Raw genomic sequence first — 24,136 nt, 5'->3', positions numbered from 1 at the left:
ATTAACCATTAAAATCAACAATACAAGAATCTCTAGGATGAAGGAGTTAATGTATCTTGGGGTAACTCTGGACAAAAAATTGCACTGGATGAAGCACATTGACATCATTTGCAAAAAACACAACAGTTTTCTCCAACAAACTGATTAGTATAGCCACCAATAACTGGGGGATCAGATACAATGCTATCAAATATATCTATTTGGGTGCCATAGAGCCCATTATACTTTATGCTGCCCCTATCTGGGGACAGGCCACCTACAAGCAATCAAATATCAAAAAATTTAACAAAGTCCAGAGAATTGCAGCATTGCGAATTGCCAGGGCCTACTGTACTGCGCCCACCTCGACCCTTCTGGTCCTAAGCAGACTCTACTCTCTATACCTTAAAATTAGAGCAGCTATGTGGTCTTGGGATCTCAAAAATATGATTGACCTCTCTAACTGGAAAAATAAAATTCAGCACAAAACCCTTCCAAAAACCCTTCCTGACAAAATTTACCAAGACCTCATTACCAATGGTATCGAGAAGAAACTTCCAAACTCCTATATAAATATGACTCTTTCCATGAACATCCAGGACCTCACTTTACCATGATGAGAATGACCATGATTATAAAATATACACGGATGGTTCCAAGCAAGAGGATCAAGTGGGTGCAGCTTTTATTGCATATAACAAGACATACTACTGGTAATACTACTCACCAGTCTGCTTTCAAGCTCAGTAAATACTGTTCCATCCCACAGATGGAGATCTTTGCCATCCCCAAGGCATTCCACCACATCAATGAAGACTGGTTTCCCCATAAAAAGAAAATAGTCATCAACAGAGACAGCAGTACAGCTCTTTGCTCAATTTCCAACACCAACAACAATGGCTACAATGTTACCACCATTCAGAAAATGCTTATCAGTAATAACCACCACTATCACATCACCCTTAACTGGGTCTGTGGCCATTCTGGGGTGGAGGAGAATGAGGCAGCTGACGCTCTCTCCAAAACAGCTGCAGTCTCATCCCTTCCTTGTTCTTAAGATGCCACCTTCCACTATCCATAAATGGATCTATAATCAACTTTTGCAAACTTGGCAAGAAGACTGGAACAACTGCACTACAGGCCGTCCCATTCATGGCTTCATTCCAGATATCTCTGTCAGGCTGAGTTGCAGGCATCTTGTTCCCAACTTTGCCTTGACTCAAATTTTCAATGGCCATGGGAACTTCAACACTTATCTCCACCAGTTCCGGCTACAGGACAGCGAGACCTGAAGTTCAACACGAACACCAAACAAGACTACCTTCACCTATTGTTTGACTGTTCACTCTTCGACAGCAATAGAGGTAGACTCATCGAGGCTGCACTTTGCACATAACTGGCTGTGTCCTCTACAAGCCCTAATATATGAGAAAGACATGTACAATCATCTGAATAATTATCTGCAGAGTATCAAAGTGCTTACAGAGAGAACGAGAAACACTTAGTCAGTGGCAGTACCCTCGTAGTTATGCAAATCTACTGAACTACGATATTAACACCACACGTTAATAAAAATCACTGTCTATGCTTTTAGTGTAACTCTAGAAATGTCAATTGTAAATACGTTTGTAACCTGATAATTTGTCTGATAATTGCTACCCGTAATCTGGCACTTAGCACCCACTCTGTATCTAGTTTACGCACAGTTAATCTGCATACTGTATATAAGTTTGTCATCTGTTCTTATGTTTGTACTGTCTGTGATTTGGCAGACAGCACTCAACATGTAATTTCTTGTAACAATATTAATCTACATACTGTATATATGTTATTACCTGTACATATGTTAGTGCTATTTGCGATCTGTAACATAGCACTCCCAACTTTTATTCTTCTGTAACATTCTTGTTATTGTATTTACTACTGAACATTTCTTCATAAAACACTGTCGCTCTTAGTCATCTTATACGCTGGAAAATACAATACATGTCAACCTAGGGAATGCTACCCTTATATAGAAATTATTCCAAACAGACCATATAAGAGAATTGAAAAATTGGAAATATACAAAGCCAGCAGAGCAGGGAACTGTATAAATTATAAAGACAACAATACTATATCATATGCATGGAAATATACATATCAGAAAGATTCACAACAAAATTGACATCTTATTCATAGAATTTTGGGATAAAATATTAGTATGCAGACAGTGAATGTATATAATGAAGTAGAACATAAATAGCCAAATTAATTTGCACCAAATAATTCAAACGCTTGAATTAATTGGCAGTTAATTTTTGAACTCTGGGCATTCCATTGGTAGAATATTATCGAACCTGAAGCAGATCTCGATAGAGATATGAAAACATTCGTTTGTGCAAGTAAATATTATTATACTTTACTGGAAATAAAAAGGTTTTGAAAAGGCTAGTTATAAATTCCAGTACTAAATTGTGAAAATTCCAGTACTTAATTGTGAAACAAATATACAACCATCTTCATAATTTAGTAAGAATGAAGATGGTTGTATATTTGTTCAATTATTTTATACATAATATGATTTGTAAAAATATAATTATGTAAATCATCAATGATCAGGCTGTGTCACTGATGCATCACTCACAATACTTAATGAAGAAAAATATTGATGAATCAGATGTAAAACCGATTTTAATTATTAACACTTTTCTGATTCTTAGACACCAAATTTGCAGAATATGTCTGATTGTGCAAACAATGTTTGGTGAAATTAAAGAAGTCCAAGGGAAATTTTCAGTAGAAAAAGAATAATATGGTAATAGCTGCAAAAAATGGGATAGCATCTTGGCTAAGCCTATAGACATTAATTGGAAATTTTCCAAAATGTGGAGATCTTGTGTTTTAAAAGTGAAATTAAAATGTTGTTTACTTTGTTTCTGATCAATTCAGTTATTTGTTACATCAGTGATTCTTAACAGGGGGGCCAAGGCCCCCTGGGGGTCCATAAAAGTTTGCAGGGGGCCGCCAAATTATGCAAAATTTCCTTCAGAATATAATAAAAAGAAAATTGATATATAACTGAATATTGTATTGAAAATTGAAGTAAGAAAGATAAAGTTTTCCTATTTAGTATTTTTTTTATTTCTTCCTACATACAACTTTGTTAGTATAGAAGAAATAAATGCAAATATGCTAATTACACCCCAGTATTTACTTCTTTTATTCCAAAGTAATTCTAAGAAACTATTAAGGCTTGGAATTTTAAAAATAATTAGGAAAAATAGTAGGCTTTGAAAATTTAAATATTTTTGCAAAAGATATGCAAAATCTTTACCACAAGTTGTGTTTTAGTTTTAGTTTAGTTTTAGCATTGACTTTGGATTGATTTATTGACATGTTTCTCATTTTATTTTTTGTTAAAAATTAATGAGTTTTCATGTTCAGTTGTGAAGTTTGAATGTTATTTAAATAGATAATGAAATAGTAAAGTTATGATTTACATTTATTATATAAAAAAATAAATCAATAATAAAAAAATCAATTTATTATAGATAATTTAACAAATATAAATTATTATTAAAAAAATGGGGGTCACAAAAAATTATGAAATATTTGGTGGGCTGTGAGTATAAAAAAGTTAAGAACCACTGTGTTACATCACTACTTAATGATACAGTTATGTGTTTGAAATAAGGACGAGTCAATCTGTTACAGAACCATGGTTTCAATTTTTATAAAAATCCAAAACAAAGCTTTTAAAAGAACTAAAAAAAGAAAGCCCATTTTAATTTAAAAACTCTTTTTGTAACTATTTAATGGGTGAAATTTTGTATTGGCTTGAATTAAAACAAAATATTTACTCGTTTCCAACATTTGCAAATTAATAAACTATGTTTTAAAATTTTTTTTGAATTATCACAATTAAATAGCTAAATATAAATTTTATCATCATTTTATAAAGTTTGTTTTTTATTTTTTTGCATAGATTTGTTATAAAAAAGTATTAATGTTGAAATATATTTTTTAAAGCATCATAAAGATTTGGTTGTGCTTTCAAAAAACTAAATAAATAATAGTAAAGATGATGAAGATGAAAAAGTTAGTCAAAATTCTAAAAAAGTTTATCCTTTTGCAAAAAAATTGGTGCATTTCTGAAATAATTTTTCAGAAAAATTGTGTAACGTCATTGTCTTTGTAAATAAATTTTGCATCTTTGGACATGAAAAACAGAATAAATATTACATTAGAGACATAATTACAGTGGGTGATCAGTTAGCAAACATAATCTGTTCTGAGACTTTGTTTGCTATCTGAATTGTTCATTAACTGATTATTGATTTACCTTAGGTTTTTATGGGAATTTGATTAATTTGTTCCGGAGACCCAAAAAAATAAGGGGTTTTACTGTATTTGAAAACAACCATTTTAAGAGAAAAACATTGTTAAATGCCTTCAGAAACTAGTAATGTTTTCTATTTTCTTCTTAAAACAACAACAATAGTTGGAAGAGGACTTTCCACATAAGGCAAACTGTGGAAAAGGAAAAATAACTAAATGATTATGTAAGAATTAGCACTACCAAACTAATAAATGCGAACATATATAAACAACTCATAGCCCAATAATTATATTAAAGCCAAATTATTATCAGATTAAATTGTGCTACATTACTGCTAATTATTAAATCATAAGTAATTTGGCACTAGAGTTAGTCTTTATGAACCATCTCTTAATAAATTTAATAATTATAATTAAATTAATATTTAATAAATATAAATTGAATAATTATTAATAGTGGTAATGTAGCCTGATTTAATCCAGTAATCATTTGGCTTTAATTAATAATATAAACTTTAGATTCCATTTCTTAAAATAAATCTTGACAGGTTTACAAAAAGAAATGGCTGGAGATCAGATTAAGAAGACAGACTTTGTATAAATCATTCATTGAGTGGGTTTTGAAGGAGGAAGAGCAAAATGAAACAATAATAAGGCATAGCAACAGCTTAAATATGTGTACATTAAGAAATCACAAAGTATGGACAGCATGAATGCTAATCAGAAATATTTTTTTAATTAAAAAATTAGAAAAAAGTACCAGTGTTAACATTGACTATACAAACATAAAGATGAAATGATTGATCATATAACTGGATAAAGCAAAATTGCACAGACCAAATATAGAAATAGATATTATATGTGAGTAGAATGCCATACTTTTTCTGCAATAAATACAGAATCACTAAGGCCATAAAATGCAGATAGTTATTCAAAATAGCATCTTAGATAGCATTTGGATTTCTGTTTTAACTGATATAATTGTTCTGAATTTGGTGTTTCTATACTATCAGTATTAATAATAATAGCAATAGTTTCTTTTTGGATTAGATTGTTGAAACTACATGATAACAGTTATGTTAAAGCAGCCTATAACAAACTGTATAAATTATGTTTAATGATGGATAATCATACATATAACTGGACATTGGCATTGAAAAGTCTGTTAGATTGACATGGTTTCTCATAATTGCCTAAAGATCCTTGTTTGATTTTATCAAACATTAATTATAAAAGTGTGTTGTGAACAAAACATAAAAGAAGATTGGTCTTTGCTGGAAAAGAACAAGCATTTTCAATTATATTGTATTTTATCGTTACTTACGAAACTTAGGAATGTGTTTTTTCACTGTATTAAATTCAAAACAAAAAAGAAAAAGTATTTGACAAGATTTAAATCCACAATTAACTTATCCCATTTTTCAAAAAATGATTATTTTTGTATATTTTATTTTGTGTTATGCTGTACTAAGGTATTTAATTAATTTGTTAAAATTTTACTAATTTCAGATTTACATAATATGTATAAAAATAATTATTATTGTGTATTATTGTTTAGTACTAAGTTGTTATATTAATTTGTTAAATTGAACTAACTTCAGTTTTTATGTAATACTCCCTTGTAATGAACCAAGGTTCATACAATAAAGAATTGAATTGATATAATTGTTCTTTAGATGAAAAGAAGTCTACAGATAAAATATAATAATATAATAAAAACATATTGTAATGTTATGTTTGAGAAATACAGTAACTGTTTATAGAAAACTGTCACTAAAAATTATTTGACTTTTATGTCTATTCTATTGATATATATCATGGGCTGTGTGGATCTTCCCACATTCATTACAAATCTCACACAGTGACAGCTGGTACCCACAGGAGATGATCACCAAATCTGGCATTTGTGGACACACTGCTGCCATCATCCCACTTGTTGTGTGTAGATGTTCACAGGTTGTTTAAAAACCATTAGAGAATAGGAACTGGTATCATTTTGCTAAAAAATCAAAATTTGGCTTCTCCCACCTTTATTACCGTATTTTACAGACTATAAGACGCACCTTAATTTTTAAGCAATTTTTTTTTTAAATGCCTATAAGACGCACCTGAATTTTGGAGGAAATTTTTCGAAGAAAAAAGTGCATCTTATAGTCCGTAAAATACTGTAATTGATGACACTGTTTTTTTTTAAATATGGATAAAATCCGTATTTCAAATATAAAAGTTCAATATTTTCAGAATAATTTTAATTATGGTTCTTGAAAGAAAATATTTGTAAAAACAGTGTATTCTTATTTTGAATAAGTTAAATTGTAAATTTGAAATTAATTAAATTTTAAAACAATTTTAATGAATTTATGGTTCGTTAGTCAATTGGGAATATAAGAAGTTTACATTATTATATATTTAATTGATTTATAAGTAACATTATTACAAAATTCTAAGGAAAAATTTATTAATATAAAAGCAATAATAAATATGTAATTGTTTGTCTTTCTTTGTAGGAAGAACAAAGGGTTTCATCACAAATAGCAGATAAAACAACTATTCTTCCTATTCATCATGATGATGCATATAAATGGTTTTATAGAGATCCACAAGGGGAAATACAAGGTATTTATACATTGAATTTGAACTTCAGATTATTTTAAAAATATATAACTGAGAAATTAATCAGCAGAATAACACCATATTTTACATGGGAACTTCAGTGGTGATGGAATTTTATATGAAACAAAAAAGTTAGCAATGAAAATGTCCACTGGGGCAGTAACTGGTCCTGCAATATTATGTGACTAACTCAAAATGTCTCAAAGCTTTATTCTTTAGCTTTATTCTTTAACTTTACATATGGTAATGTTCTAAGAGAATAAATAATTAACACCTCAAAACACTATCTCTGATTTAAAAGAAGCAATAAAACAAACAACAGCAAGTAAAAAAGTAGGAAAAAATAGGTGGAGACATAAAAGCTACAAATGTGAAAATAGCTGTGTAAAGACAAAAAAAGATGTTAAGAAATATAAAATTTCTTTTTACAGATGTTCTTAAAAGTTGTGTAATATAGGTGGAATATATCTTTGGACATTCAACAAGTGAGCAGTATAAATAAAAAAGAGTATTGTGTAATGTATCTGTTCTCGAACATATCTTTGTGATGGATGTATTGTGAGCATTATGAGAAAGAATCCAAAGACGGGTGGTAATATCTAGTGGTAATATATGGATAGAAAATATCTATAAAAGAGAATGTTGTTGAAATATTTTATGCATTCAAAAAAATCAGGAAATCTCAATCTGATACAGGTGACCTCAGAAGAATCACTATAAGACAGATTTGCAAGTTTATTAAAAAGTAAATACACTTTGTGCAGTTCAGTAACAATGTGGTTTAATTGTAATGGATCATCAGCACACCATACACTTTCACTTTGTAAAACTCTTTATTTAAAAGCCCCAGTACCACTAGGCATCACTGGGGTGGAAAACAGAAAGTATTACACTAGTTACATTGATGTCTTATCAACGATGATAAAGAAGTAATTATGTACAGATATACATCAGTGGGAAAGCCACAGTTGAGTGCACTGCATAAGCAACTTATACATTGATGTCTTTTCGATGAGCAAAAGTATTATTATGTATAGTTTATACAGCAAATAAAATTTACAGCAACAATCGCAGCACCAACATGTCCTACAGTGATGTCTTATCACGAAATATAAACAGAAAATAAATGTACAAATATACAGCACAATAAAACTACATTCACATTGACAACATAATCAAAGCTGATGGTGATGTCTTAACGGGGATGATTACTCACAGCAAAATAACATACAGGGGTTATGATAACAATTCAATGCATACAATTAGTAATCTAAATTAAAAATATCTTCAAGACACAACACCACTGTCACTTGGCAATGGAAACTGTCTTCACAGCACCATACTTAATTAACTGTAGTCCTTCTGAAGTAAGAGGTGACAAGGTCCCTGAAAGCCTGAAAAAGGTTGTTGTCTTGTAACAGCACATGTAAGTTCTGAGGCCAGTTCCCACTGGACAGCATCAGGGAGAGAATGGCTCTTCGTTTGTCGTCCAACATCGGGCACTGCAGCAAATAGTGCCTGGCACCATCTGGAATATTGCATAGTTCACAATTCTGTTCAGTTTTTTTGTTGAACCTGAAGAGATAACTATTAAATTTACCAAGCCCAGTGTAAAATTATGTTGTTCTATGTTCAATATAATGATGATTACTAGCTGAGACTGTGGGGAAAAAATCCCTTGTAATGCTGTTGGCCCACAGGTTCCATGTACCTTGCCATAATTCAGCCACTTTCTCCTTTATGCTGGAAATTATGTAGTTTTGGGGAGTTGCTGTATAGGTAGGTGTGCCGCTGGAGACAGATGCGGTGCGGGCTAGCTCGTCTGCTCTCTCATTTCCAAGGACACCAGAGTGCCCTCTGACCCACACCACCGAAAATCTATTGATGTTTTTGGTCATTTCCCAGAGAATTTTGTTGACTATGGGATGCCCCCAGTTAAAGTTGTGGATAGCCTGAAGTGATTAACTGGAATCTGTGAACAGGTTGATGTTGATATTACTTAACTCCTTGTTACTCCATTTGACTGCTTTCAGGATTGTCCAAAGCTCCGCCTGAAACGCAGAGCAACACACCATACAGGTAAACAATAATCTACGAGAGATTGGAAGTTAGTAAAGAAAAGTGATTTCAGAGCATTTTTGATGAGATTTCCTTTGCAGAATTGCCACATTATTCTGCAGTGAATACTTAGACCAGAGGTGTCCAAACTTTTTGTTTCTCTAGGCCACATTGGAAGAACTCATGGAGTTTTGGGCCACAAGTATATATACTTGTGGCCCAATCCTTAAATATACAAGTTTATTTAAGGATTAATATGTCTAGATTATAGTAATAAGTATTAAAACTTTATCACAAAAAAGGATATTTTAAAAAATTACTTCTACAGACACTTTCAGTTTTTACTTAGAAACAGACAAATTCATTTATTATAAAGGAGACAAACAAAAATTTATTTAAAAAACATGAATATTTGTTTTATTTGGGTCTCTAATTAATAAAAAATGACAAAACATCATTTTAAAGTGCATTTTTATTCAACTAATATATTTATAAATAATATGTAGCCCAAAAAGTAGCCAATGCACCAAATGATATTTTCTATGCCAAACTAAAAAAAGGGTAGCCAAATCTTACAACACTGGCAGAAATACAGTAGAGCATCGTTTATCCGAATCAATTGGGGACTGGGGTTGTTCAGATAACTGATTATGTACAAAAAAATATATTAACCTGTCTCATGTTGAAATTTCTCTCCATTGCGTGTCGCTTCGCATTGAATTTTCGTCGATTTTAAGCCTAACGAAAATTTTTAATAATAATAATCGAGGCTATTGTATCGTTAAAAATTATTTCTTCATTTTGTACAAACAAAACAAATATATTGAAAAATATAAAAACAAAAAAATTATACTTTAGAAGTTAATCTAGTATCAAAAACGTTCGATTCAGCATGACACAGTTCGACTGGAAACCTTTTGGTTAACCGACATTTTGATTAATCGGTTTTCAGGTAATCAAAGCTCTACTGTACTAAATAAAGCTGGAGTTGGCTCTCAAAGGATTATAGATCCAAATCCAGGGAAAGGTGAGAAAGGACAAAAGACAAAGAAGTGAAGAAGGTTGGAAAATTAAGGGTCGATATTTGTATAACAGAAGGTCTATTTAACCTTCCTCACTACTTTTTATCTTTTGGCCTTTCTCTCCTTTCCCCGAATTTGGGTCTATAATCCTTTGAGTCACAACTCCAGCTTTATTTAGTATTCCTTCCTCATTCACACATTTCCAAGTATTTGAAAATATTTCCTTTCCACTCAAAAATAAAATATGTATAAAGGTTTATGGCTTTGTGAAACTTCTTTTTTGAGTTTATGCTGTTGAAAAAAATAAAAAAATTTGTCGGTTTTGCTTACACGTTTATTGGGTCACATTGGAACTTGCCTTGGGCTGCGGGTTGGACACCTCTGTCCTAGACCTTTCATTTTATCAAGGTGGTACTTATGTATTAATTTACTGTCAAATCAAACTATGAGGTCATTTACAAAATGAATGCAGACATTGCCTAAAATAAACTTCAGTTGCTGAGAAGACTATAGGATGGTGAAAAACACATCCTAGCTGTATTGTTAGGATTTACACACAAGTTGTAAGATTAAAACATGGAGAGTAACTGAAGGCTACAGCATTCTGGAATTGTTATTAATCAGTGTTATGTCAACAGCATATGCTATAACGTTTAATTTGAAATTAACATGATGCCTGTTGATTTACATTGAGGGGAAAAAGGTGCTAAGTACTGATCCTTGTTGAATGTCATAGAAAGGTGAGAAATCAAAACACAGTTATTAATTTTATCTTTAAAAGTATATAATGGCAAATATTTATTGAGCCAGACTGTAAAAATAGTGGTAAAAACCTATGATACTCAAGGTACACTATGTGGTTAAACAGATATATATATATTACAGCAACAATGTATGCCTCATTGCTATCATAAGAAATTTGTATAATCACATTTACTTGTTGTTGATAAGAGGTCAACATATTGAATATACTGTTGCATAACCACATGGTTGCCATGTGTATTGTAAATTTTGAGACATTTTGAATTATCCACTGTGGTGTTGCACTGTGGACCATTTACTGTCCTATGGACATTTTTGTAACTAACTGTTTTTGTTTCAAATTAAAATCCATTACCACAAAACTCGGAAAATATGTCATTCTGCTAAATTTGTACTCAGATTATATCGTTTTAAAATACAAACTTTAATTAAAAACACCTTGTATTTGTTTTCCTTACAATAATAATAGTTATAACAATTTTTAGAAATATGTTCTGTCTTTAAAATGTTTTTTTTTTCCGTAAGGAAAAGAGAAAGTATAAACATATATACAAACATTTTTAATATATAATAAATCAGTACTTATTATATTGCTATATTGCATGTATTTAGCAACTTGTTGATGATTTCTTTGCAAATCAGATCACATTATACCAATTGATCTATCTGTTAAACCAGTACTATCTAGCTGGCAGCTTATGGAATAAATTTTTTGACCTACAAATGGAGAATAAATCAAATTCTGTTTGAATTTTCTTTGCTATTTTGTGTTTTATAGTAGAGCATTCTGCAGATATCAACCAATGTAATAATGTTTTATGTTTAATAAATATAATTAATAATAAGTTTGTTGTAATTATGCATGCTTTCACCTGTTATATATACTTTATTACTGACTGATATGTTATGTTGCATTTGTTATATTATGAGAGAATAAAAATATAAGTGTTATAATGTTATATTTTAAAAATTAATTAAGTTAATGGTCTTATTAAATTCATATAATTTTAGTTCTTTAATTATAAATTATATAAAAACTAGTGTGTGTTTATTCATTTCTCTAGAACAGTGATTTTTAATCAGGGATGCATGCACCTCTGGAGATGTGATACTTCTTCAAGACACCTTTTATAGATGATAGAATTTTTTTAGTTCTTTGAATTTTTTAGATCTTTTTATTGAGAACTGAATTGTTTTCTCAAAAATAAAATCACAATAAAAATACAGTAGAGCATCGATTAACCGACTTATTGGTTAACCGACCGTGTTCTAGTCGGCAAATTCAAATGTCTGCTAGTGATGTGGCGCTACAATATTTGATTATGTCTTGGCTACTTTAATATTATTTTTGTTAAATTTTTGCATGTTTTAGCTGGCAGCACTGGCTCGACCATGAAAGGGAGGCTAGTATTTAAACCAGGCCTAATACACTATACTAATAATGTATTTTTTCATACTTTTCGGTTATCCGACTTTTCAGTTATCCGACCAATTTCAGTCCCCAATTAAGTCGGATAATCGATGCTCTACTGTATACCAATATCCAATTTAAAGTTACATATTTTTTCCATTGTAAATTTCTTATCTAGAAATAAATGCTTTTATATTAGTGAATGAACAACATTGCTAAACCTGATATATTATAAGTTGGTATTTAGAGCCAAATTGGTACATAATTCATTTAGTGAATGGACAATAGACACAGATAAAACTTTCTTTTTTAATAATTTAATTGAATCTATTTGAAGCACATTTTTCATATATATATCATGTAGCTCTGGGTAATTTGATTTCTTATGAAATTTTTAAAAATTAATTCTTGAAAAGTTACTAATCCTTGACCTAGACACTACCATTTTTCTTTTAATATTAAATAGAATGTTAAAAATGTTTTATTTATGTTTTGAGTATAATGGATAACAATATAGTCTGATGTTTCTGAATATAAAGCAAAATTTCATATTATATTGAATATATTACTTTTGAAAAATATATGAAAATTAGGATATTCACTACAGTAAGTAGTTTCCAATGTTCAGAATTTTAGAAACTAGGGAAGGCTTGGTTTGCTGACTTAAGATTCAGATACACCATTAAAATATTAATTTTAATTATTATTTTAATGGTGTTGGTAAGGAAAACATAACTTGATAGATTTGTAATTTACTGCATCCTGCATATAGCTATTTTGTTAAGCAAAATATTATGATTTTAATTTCAGCAAAAGATATGAAAGCTATAGTAGCTGATTAAAGAATAATTTTATAATAATTAACTGATATGCTAAGCTTAAATAATAGATTAATTTCAGTTTAAAATAAAACATATTTTTAAAATAATACTTGTCAAAATTTACATTTTTCAAGGTCCCTTCACTCCAGCAGAGATGTTGGAATGGTTTACGGCAGGTTATTTCACAATGGCCTTGATGGTGCGTCGAGGTTGTGATGAGAGATTTGCACAACTAGGTAAATATTTTCTTTATTATATTGGGCTGCAATTTTCAAATTGCAGACTTATACATTCCCACTGTCCATTTGCCTGTCTGTCCTTCATTAATCTCGATAATGGAGTTAGATAAATGAAAATTGAGACTAGGTGTGGAAAACTTAGGGGCTGGAGGCTGTGATTAACTATATAAAAACTTCTAGTCTGGACTGGAAGTCACATGATTTCAATTCAAAATTTTCTCCATTATGGAGTTAGATAAATGACCAACATGACTCGATTGTTATCGGGAGAAGTATGATGTTCAGTGGCAAGACATCACTAAAATCCAGGCCAGATATAGAAGGCTTAGGGGCCAGAGACCCTGATTAACTACATACAAACTTCAAGTCTGAATCAGAAATCATGTAATTTTTTCTTTTAATTAAAAGGTGAATAAAAATTGCAGCCTGGCATTGAGATGATGTCACAATAAATAATTGTTTACAAATATACATCAAACGAAACCTGATATCATAAGCAAATACACCAACAACTGCTGTAAATGATCGGGCTAAATTTTGGATATATGATTATAAATTAGAAATAAATTTGACACTAGAGTTAGGCGTTAGGCACCATCTCTTATTAAAATTAATAACTATAATAATTAATTAATTAATTTAGATTAAACTGGAAGAAAAGAATCAGCCCAAAGCGGGGCTCGAACCCGCAACTCCCGCTTACCGTGCGGCTGCGTTGCCAGTTATGCTACCTGGACCTTCAGCCGATACTTTTCTTCCAGTTTAATCTAAATTAATTAATTAAATATTATAATTATTAATTTTAATAAGAGATGGTGCCTAATGCCTAACTCTAGTGCCAAATTTATTTCTAATCTATAATCACATATCCAAAATTTAGCCCGATCATTTACGGTTGTTGGTGTATTTAAATAAATGTTTTTTATTTTCATATATTTATTTTCTTTATAATTTATTTTTAGGGGAGCTAATCAAAACCTGGGGGAAAGTGCCATTCATGTGTAATACAAATCCTCCACCACTCAGGGTAAGAATAGAATAAATTGAGTTTTTTTTAAGAAAAAACTTAAAAGCATTACATCCACTGTGTATATACCTATATATGTATATACAGGGGATATCAAAAACTTACTGAAAAACTTCAGTATAGAAGATAACAAAACAATTAATTTTGTTAATAAAGCAATATCTGCCAATGAACTGTTTTTGGCAGTAGAGCCACTGCACACTGGCAGCAAGTGAGAATCCATCCAAGCATTTTTTTTTTTTTTTTTTTTTTTTTTTTTTTTTTTTTTTTGTGTGTGTATGTGTGTTGTGATAAAAACATAAATAAAAATACCTTTATTGAAAGTTTTCAAAAAGATAGTAGTCTTTGCTATCAACTGGCAGCCTCAGTACCTTCTGATTTTGTTTGTTATTCATTTACATATTCTAAATTCTTCTTTAAAATGACAATAATTTTTATTTTGAAGAACTGGCTGACATACATATTGTTTACAGTAAAGCAAATTGTAATGGACAAAAAGCTTCATGCTTGTATAAAGAGAGGAATCCCAAGAAACTGTCAAGATTTTCTGGCAGAAAATATTCCATAGGGTCAGTGAATACATAGTTTACATTTTAAACACTTGCTGTTAATTCAAACGATTTGCTGTATCACCAAAATGGCTCATTTTTGTGGACATGGGTTTATCAACAAAAAGTGATTGTTCTGGAGTTCTTTATAACTTTCTGAAGTTTAAATAAACAACAACTAACCCGTTATGCATTAAAGTAAGACACCAACCAATGCTGACAACCATAGCCATTTCTAGCCCGATACTTTGGCATTGGTTGGTGTCTTACTTTCTGAAGTTTGTTATGTTTTTGATACACCCTATGTATATATGAAAAAGTAACATAATTAATGGAAATATCTTCATATGAAATCTTTTTAATAAAATAATAAATGATATTGTTATTAAATTGAAAAGGATTTAAAATTTTACAAAATATGAATAATCTTTTTTAATTTCAGGTAAATCCTATGTCAAATCCCATATCTCCTCCTTTAACTCAAAATAATGTTCCACCTCCTGCTCTCCAACAGTCTAATAAAGAAATAATGAGAATGATTCAGCAGCACTTGCTTCAACAGCAGATAGCCCAACAGATGATCAGGTTAATCAAGAATATAAAATAGTATTAGAAATAATACATTTATAAAAATATTTATTTATGTATTAAAATTTTATTTAATTTTTTAATTTTAGACAGCAAGCTCAAATTCAGCAATTAATAAATCAGTTAAAGCAAGAAGAAAGTTTTAATAATCTTACACCTCAGCAACAACAAATGGTTGTAACACAGCACTTAATTGCTCAACAACAGCTTCAGAGGTACATATAAAATTGAATAAATTCATTGATTTTTGAAGATTGAATATTTTACTTTAAATTATGATCTTTAAATAGGTCTACATCAGGAGCGCTAGGTGAACAACAGAACATTCTTGATCTGTTATCTCGAAATCAGCTGCCACCTTTAAATCTCTCTCTTCCTCAGGTGTTAAAAAATGACAGTAGTTCTCTCTGGGGTTCTCCTCCAACTGGTTGTAAGTGATTGTAAACTAAATCCTGAATATACAAAAACTAATATAAAAGATTGCTTATTTCTAAAGTTATAAGTTCTTTATTTTTAAGTTTAACCAAAATTAACTATTTAAATTTAAAAAATATTATTACAGTTCCAGTTTCATGGCCTTTCAATGCCAATAACACAAACCAGACTGGTGGGGGAAGTATCTGGGATATTGATCCTCATCAGAATAGAATGTTAGAAGATCTTGAAAATGAGAGAGAAAGAAAAGTTTGTTAATTTCTGTTGTTTGAATTTAATGTAATCAAATAATTCTGAAAATCACACTTCAGTTTGAATTATTATAATTTTTTTCTCAGAAAAAAGAGAAAGAGGAGGAGGAAAGGAGAAAAGCAGAGGAAGAAAAGAGGCGTTTGTTAGAGGAACAGAGAAGAGCTGAGGAAGAAGAAAAACAAAAAAGAGAGGAAGAGAAAAGACGTCAAGAAGAAGAAGAAAGGAGGCGGCAAGAAGAATTTAAGAAACAAGTAATTTATTTTAATTATTAATAATTATTGCTACTGTTAATGTTTTTATTTATTTATTTTTTAATAATTGAGTCATTGATGTCTTAATAAAGATGTAACATTCAAAATATAACTTTTGGGTATATAATTTCTGTATGTATGCTGAATATACAGTTATCCTTCAGTATCTACGGAGATTGATTTAGGACTTTCCACAGATACCGAAATGTATGGATGTTCAAAGTACTTACTTGAAATGATATAGTATTTGCATATAACTTACGTACCGTACATCCTCCCATGTATTCATTAACTCCAAGTATCAGTAATTCTCTCTATATTATTGGGTTGTTTGGAAAGTAATTTTGTTTTTTATTTCTAGAGGAATTAGTTGTATTTTTACCAGCAAATTTTATTTTAAACCACATTTTCATTATATACTTTGACAACTGACATTTTAAGGCTTGTTTGTAAAAAATTTTGTTTGATTCTGTACAATTGTTTTTTTTTTTTTTTTGTCCCCCCCCCGTCAAATTTGGAAAATCGAAAGCATCATTTTTGGCATATTTTGCTTTTTTATAACTAAAAAACCAAAATGCTGTTCAAACAAGAAAAAATTGTGGTACATGTTTGGAAAAGATATGTTGAGAGAAAGACAGTGACAAAACTGGTTTACAAAATTGCATTCTGGCAATTTTAATATCGAAGATACACCACATTCTGGATGGCCATTTGAAGCCAATGAACAAAAAATAAAGGTATCAATTGAAGCAAACTGCCATATAACAACATGCGAAATCACTAAGAGATTAAATCTGTTAAATTGAACCGTTTATTATTACTTAAAACGAATTGGTTTTGTTTCAAAGCCAGATATGTGGGTTCCACATGTTATTAAAAAGAGATGCTCTCTATGGTGGGATTTTAAAGAAATATGCTTTTGAGCTTTTACCAGACAATTTAACAATTGATTCGAAAGTGTACTGCCATTGAGTAAACAAGTTGAGTAATATCATCAAACAGAAAAGGCCAGAATTGATCAACAAAGTGTAGTGTTTTACCAAGATAATGCCAAATTTCACACAAGTTTGGTAACTCGTCAGAAACTGTTATAGCTTAGATGGGATATGTTATCACACCAACCATATTTGCCAGATCGGGCACACTCAGATTATTACTTGTTCCAGTCTATACAAATTTTTTTTAACTGTAAGACATTTACTTGAAATGACAATGTCAAAAATCACTTGGATCATTTTTTTGTAAACAACGATCAAAATTTTTATGAATGTGAAATCATGCTATTACCAGAAACAATGATGACAGGTATTTGACCAAAATGGTCAATATATAATTCAATAAAATATTTATTTATTATAAGAATATTGCATTTATTTCTCTATGAAAAACGAAATTACTTTCCAAACAACCCAATACTTATAATATTTTATACACTTTTATCAATGAGTGCAACAATGACATATCCAAACTGACAGTTTTGAGTTATTGTAATCACTTATTACCATTATTATTAAATTTCCACTAATAAAGTTTCATTCAATTCTTCTGCTTGGTGCATAGCTTCTTAATCAATGAGTGTACTTCTATGCAAAGATTCTATTTTTTTATTCAGACAGTGTAGAGTAAATTGTTTTCCCTCTTCTCGTCAATAAACTGCTATAAAATTTAGGCAATTTTGTGCCTTTTATTCAAGCAAATACTTATTTCTTGGTTAAAATGTTTAAGCTTTATAATTTTAATGTCAGTTTTGAAATTTATTTTTTGACCTTTATTTTACTATTTTCTTTTGATTAAATATTAATGCATAAAAATCTAATTTACAGAAATTAATAAAACTAGTTGAAGAAAATAATTGATTATCTGCATGACAGCATGTCAGTTAATAGAGGATTTTTCAACTGATTTTCTTCCACAATATTATCAAATTTCACAAATATTGTTTTATATGTAATATTTCACGCATACATATTAACAGAAATAATAAAGAAGAGAGTTGTAATAGTTAAGTTGAATTGGAAATCATTTCAGGAAGAGGAGAGACGACGTCAAGAAGAACTGAAAAAGCAACAAGAAGAGGAAAGAAAGAGAAGAGAAGAAGAATTGAGAAGAAAGGAAGAAGAACGCAGATTAGAAGAATTAAGAAAACTTGAAGAAATGAGAAAAGAAGAATTAAGGAAACAGGAAGAAGAAAGAAAGAGAAAAGAACTTGAGGTAAATAACGAATTAATTTTTTATTCTATACACTGTAAAACAAGTCAGTTTTAATATATTCTAATATGTCATGTCATTTTAGGTTATAAAACATACACTAATGCTTCAGAGTTTTTGATTTTGATGAGTAAAAGCTGTAAAGAACTGATTTCTACATAGATGTAAAAATTATATTTATTAGTTAATTTTATTCAAAATTAACTAAAAATATTTCTAACGAATAATATTTTGTAAAAAAGGATTTTGATATTTTATGCACTTACATTTTCAAAATTTTAAAATTTGTTTATCTTCTCTTATTGCTTAATCCTTGTGAAATAATACTCAGATATTTTTATATAAAGAATTAGGCCTCTAAAAGATAGTTTTGCTTAATAGAAGATATAATATTTCCTTCTCACTTAAAAACAGAAGAAAAATTCAGTTAAAAATTATTGATAAGACCAAAAAATTATTTATAAAATTGAGATGAAAGATGTTAAATTTTAACCTAAAATTATTAGTAGTAATCTACTATATTTTATTTATAATTTTATAATAATAATTAATCATTATTAAATATGATTAATTGTAAGTAATAATTTATTTACTCTATTTTACGGTATTTAAGATATAATCCTATTTCAGCACAGAATATTTAGGAAAAATTATTTAGTCTATTTAAATTATCCTATGGCTTTAGCAGTTGTCTCCAAAATTGTTTTATTGTATTCTAGTTTAAAACAAAGTAATAATATGTTTACTTAAACAATAACATTTTTATTTAAAAGTTGGACTAGGTAGAAGTTATATGTGGCTTACTGAAGGCCAATTGGGAATTCATTAGCCTATGAATCACAACTTCACATGTAAGATGCAGTGTGGTGATGATTTTTTTCTTTTGAGCCTTTTCTTTGGACAAAGTTCTGTCTTATATGCCATAAAATGTGATAGTTACATTATTCCATGGCGTTTGGATAATATTTTACAAATATGATAAAATTTAAAGATCTTTTTATCAAAATGTTTTGCTCTGTGAAAACAATGATTATGAATTACGTATATGTATAATTTTCAGCATCAGAGACAACTGGAATTAGAACTGAAAAGAGAACTAGAAGCTAAAAAAGAATTAGAATTACAGAAAGAACGAGAAAGACAAAAGGAGTTGGAGTTAGAACGACAAAAAGAATTAGAATGGCAGAAAGAGATGCAGAAACAGAGACAGCAGGAAGCTCTTCGCAAGTTACAAGAACAGCAAAGATCTAAACCACAGGTAAAAATATATATACACATATATATATATTTTAACTTAGTAGTTTTAAATATAGAAGAGTAGAAATCCAATTTATGGAATGCTTTTGATTTTTTATCCTCAAGGAATTGCAGACTATTAGAAAAAAATTTTTTTTGTTTATCATTAAATAAATTTTATACTTTCTAGTAGCTAATTATTGAAATTTCTCATTCATAAAATTTTATAAATAACTGCATATTTTATATTTGTTTATTGATAAACTGATATTAAAAGAAACAAATTTTTGTAGATTATTTTTGTTCTATTTAATGTGTGTTATTAATAGGTTTGGTAAGGCGTTTTTCTATTTTCTGAATTTTTTCATTCCTAGGAAATCATGATTCAAAATACTGAATCTTGATTTCTTTGGAATAAGGACAAGTAAGCTGGCCCATCATGGTCTTCATTACAAGACATTACTTCTGATTTTTGTCTTGTGCATGTGATAAAGAACTCTTATTGCCTTATATTTTAAATCATGAGTCATGTATTACAGTGGTCTAGTTTGTTGTGTATATATGGCTTTTATTAAGTGTATGTAATTATTTATCACACAACTCTAGATGAACTCATAGAACAACTTTTGAAATTCAACTGTATTCCTAAATTTTAAATATTGTAACATTCACATGTACTGTACAGTACATTCCAGACTTAGAATATTAAACTTTATAGATTTGAAACAGACCCATTAGTAGATCAAAAACATTTATCAAAGTTGAATTAAAGTGTACTGGATTTAAAATTAAGGTTAATGGTTGTATGTGTTGCAAATGATTCATCCAGTATTTCTGAATAATTGTTTAGAACATTTTCAGTTCTCCAAAATTAATTTCTTTGAACCCCATAAATATAACTTTTTGTTGCTACAACATAGTCTATACATATTCCTTATTTTAACAGATGACTTCACATATGAATCATCAAGTAAGTCCAAATAACAAATCTTCCGTTATTGGACTTCAGCTTAGGACTCCTTTAATGTTCTAAAATCTTATATTGGAATGGTTTCTTTATTGAATTACTTTGCAAAAGCACATTCTAAAAATCTAACAGTATGTCATGCAGTTTGGTCTAAAATGTTATATGTTTGAAAATCATACATGTTATACATATTAAATTCTGTATGTTTGTTCATGCAAAATCCTGAAAGGCATCTTGCTTTTATGCAAGTTGACATTCAAAAAGGTAAGATAGGAAAGAAATTGAAATTTTAAAAAATTGTCTTCATCAGATAACACAAAAGGAATGAAAATATTTGAAGCAATTTTCAGAACATATTTAAAAGAGAAAAGTAGAGATAAATTGTTAATTTGCACCAAGAAATTGAAATAAAACAATTGTGTTCATAATTTGGTGTCAATTTTAGAATATTTTCTAGAAGTAGTATTAAAGTTAATATTTATTTCTAATCTACCTGAAATATAATTGTAATAAGAATAAAATAATAATAGTGTTCTAATACATTGAATATATAATTATAAACTTAGGCACCTGCTTGGGGGGGTCAGACACCTACAACACAACTGTCTGCTTTATCATTAACAGAAATTCAAAAATTACAAGAAGAGAAAGAAAAGCAAGAACAGAATGAGGTAAGATCTGATATTTTGATAATTTATTTCTTGTAATTTTGCATAAAATTTAATTTGAAAATTTTTAATGCTTTAGAAACGATTACAACTACAGTTACAGCAAATGCAAGTTTTACAACAAACTCAATCAAACAAAAGTTCACTAACTTGGGCACAGAGGTAAATATAAGTTTAAATAGTTAGTGCATATAATCTTTATGATAACATTCTTAAAAAAAAAAAAACAGTAACTTAACAGACATGTCGAAACAAAAATGTTTATTGATTTTTTAAAGAGAATTATAATGTTGTCTTAATCTAAAGTTTAATGAAAACTATAAATGAAAGAAATTGACATCACATTAACTGTTTACTTTTTAATAAATTTAAGAAATAGGAAATTTAGCTTGAAATGGAAGTTTTAATTTTTCATATGCTTTAAAAAAATTGATGGTTTTTTTCAATTTCATCACTTATAGTAAAGACTTCACATCACATTTTTGAAAAATGTATGGATAAAAAATTAAAAAATGTATGGATGTTTTTATGCTATAGATCTGGTAACTGCAATGCACCTGTGAAGAGTTTGTTGGAAATTCAACAGGAGGAAGCACAACGAATTGCTTGGCAACAGAAACAGTTAAAACAGCAGCAGCAGCAACAACAACAACAACAACAGCATACAGTGAGAAACAATAATATATACATATATATACTAAACACTGTTTTAATAATTTAATTTTATGTGAATATTTTTACATTGTAGAATTTGAATCTTGGAAATTCTGGTGTCTGGGGAAATTCTACAAATCAGTTACTGCGTTCTACTTCTAATGCACCATGGAATGCCAATGATATTGGAAATTCTGTTATGGCAGGATTTTGGGATGATGCAGTAACAGTCAACAACAGCCGTAAAAATGCTAAATCTAAGTTAGTTTTTTTTAAATTTTTTTTTATATACCTGTTTCTAAATGGGACTAATGGATTAAACTTAATTTTTAGTGATAGTGCCTTTCCTTCTCTGTGTAACATCGTCCATCCGGTTAATGAGACAAGCAATAAGGCAAAGATAATCAAAGCAAAGAAAGAAGAAGTATTCTAGTTATGATTTTGCATAAGTATGTTAGTTATATCTATCTTCAAATTGATCACATTTCTAAATTTTTCAGGAAAATGTTTTGAAACTTTTTGAGACGCACACTAAACCCACTACTGATAAGTTTACACAATGGTGCTTTGACACACTCTCCAATCTTCCTGGTCTTTCAGTTGATGGTATGTATCATAAAAGTTAATACATCAGATAATCTATATTGTATCTGCTCTTTATAATTAAATTTTAAATTATTTTAGTGCCCACATTTGTTGTTTTTCTGAAAGATATTGAATCACCATATGAGGTAGTTATTTAGATGTATATATTTAAATTTTTTAGCAGTTTTTAATTGTTTATACTAGTTACGGCAGTTTAATAATATACTTTAATAGGTTCACGATTACGTGAAATCCTATTTGGGGGAGAGTAAGGAAGCCAGAGAATTTGCCAAACAATTCTTGGAACGTCGTAGCAAATTTCGCAATCAGTCTAAGCAAACACCAGCAGAGGTAACATATCAAACTGTTATAACAAGCTTTTGCTAGTGTATTAACATATTTAATATGTTTGTTTTCAATATATTTAGGAAAATATGTGGGGGCCAGCACCTGCCATTACACCATCAGTAAATAAAAGCAGCTCACAACATGAATTTGAGTCCGGGGTTGGTGGGGGGAAGGGGAAAAAGAAAAAGAAGAACCGAATGCAGAAAGTTGATAATTCTATGCTAGGTTTTACTGTTCAGCCAGATCCAGATCGTATTAATGTGGGTGAAATAGATCACATTGAAGGAATATGATCAACTAAGCATACTGCCAAGTGTTTTAAGTCACGCATGATTGAAATTATCTGGTACACTGCAGTTATTGGAATAATGGTGCTTCTTTTGAATAGATACCAGACAAAATGTACAGAGGTTGTTTCTATTGAAACCACATGGAAATTAATTGTAAAAATGGGTCATAGTCTTACATTTTGTCAATAATTAAATTTAAAAAAAAAGATACAATTGATTGGCCCACTTAACAAGTTTCACAAACATAACTGGAATTGGTTTGCACCAATGATTGCCAGTGTTATTTGTGAAGGTCTCATTTGTCAAAGTGAATTTTGAACTGATCAAAGAGTCAAGATGATTGGATCAAATAGATGGCTGTATAAATCAAAGTGTGAGGCAGGAAATGCCAATGTAATTATATAAGAAAAGTTTGTTGGAGGATCCTGTAGACAGTGTAAATAAATTTATAAGCCTGCAGTGTTGCATAAAACATTATCTGATTCAAGTTATTTTTTATAAATCATAATTATATCCAAATTATAAAGTTTGTTTTTTATTTGTTTGGTATAATTTGTATATAATTAGTCTGGTATGTCCACTATGTATAAAAACTGAAAAAATGTAAGGTTTATTTAATTTTAATATAACAAAGTTCAGTAATACTACAGTATTTATAAATGATCACAGAATACTTCTATAGTTCATTTTCATAATGTATATCAGAGATTCATTTAAATTATAAATCTTGAATTAAAGTGGAGTTATCTGTTTTTAAGTATAAAATTTGTCAAGAAATTAGCTGAAATAATATGTTTTTTAAAGGAATTTTACAAAAAAAAATAGTTTTTTTTCCAAACTTTTGACAAACTTTA

General features: G+C 29.5%; 1 protein-coding gene across 2 annotated transcripts in view; it reads left to right on the top strand.

Annotated features, from left to right (window-relative positions):
• The window catches only part of Gyf (GIGYF family protein Gyf), a 78,663-nt gene extending 54,909 nt beyond the window's left edge, over positions 1-23,754 (top strand). For both annotated transcript variants that reach the window (XM_067283883.1, XM_067283884.1), the window contains exons 12-30: positions 6,807-6,915; positions 13,121-13,222; positions 14,188-14,252; positions 15,243-15,385; positions 15,478-15,603; positions 15,679-15,818; positions 15,951-16,072; positions 16,162-16,326; positions 18,355-18,537; positions 19,595-19,792; positions 21,304-21,408; positions 21,485-21,567; positions 21,943-22,072; positions 22,154-22,320; positions 22,393-22,483; positions 22,560-22,665; positions 22,744-22,790; positions 22,879-22,995; positions 23,073-23,754. In XM_067283883.1, the coding sequence (XP_067139984.1) occupies positions 6,807-6,915; positions 13,121-13,222; positions 14,188-14,252; positions 15,243-15,385; positions 15,478-15,603; positions 15,679-15,818; positions 15,951-16,072; positions 16,162-16,326; positions 18,355-18,537; positions 19,595-19,792; positions 21,304-21,408; positions 21,485-21,567; positions 21,943-22,072; positions 22,154-22,320; positions 22,393-22,483; positions 22,560-22,665; positions 22,744-22,790; positions 22,879-22,995; positions 23,073-23,285 (2,412 nt within the window). In that variant the 3' untranslated portion in view covers positions 23,286-23,754. The remainder of the gene's footprint in view (positions 1-6,806; positions 6,916-13,120; positions 13,223-14,187; positions 14,253-15,242; positions 15,386-15,477; positions 15,604-15,678; positions 15,819-15,950; positions 16,073-16,161; positions 16,327-18,354; positions 18,538-19,594; positions 19,793-21,303; positions 21,409-21,484; positions 21,568-21,942; positions 22,073-22,153; positions 22,321-22,392; positions 22,484-22,559; positions 22,666-22,743; positions 22,791-22,878; positions 22,996-23,072) is intronic.
• The last annotated feature ends 382 nt before the right edge of the window (positions 23,755-24,136 follow it).

Source organism: Centruroides vittatus, unplaced genomic scaffold, assembly GCF_030686945.1.
Source record: "Centruroides vittatus isolate TY-2023 unplaced genomic scaffold, ASM3068694v2 scaffold_1015, whole genome shotgun sequence".
NCBI lineage: Eukaryota > Metazoa > Arthropoda > Arachnida > Scorpiones > Buthidae > Centruroides > Centruroides vittatus.
Note: the sequence above shows the minus strand (reverse complement) of the source record. Positions and strands in the feature narration are given on the sequence as shown.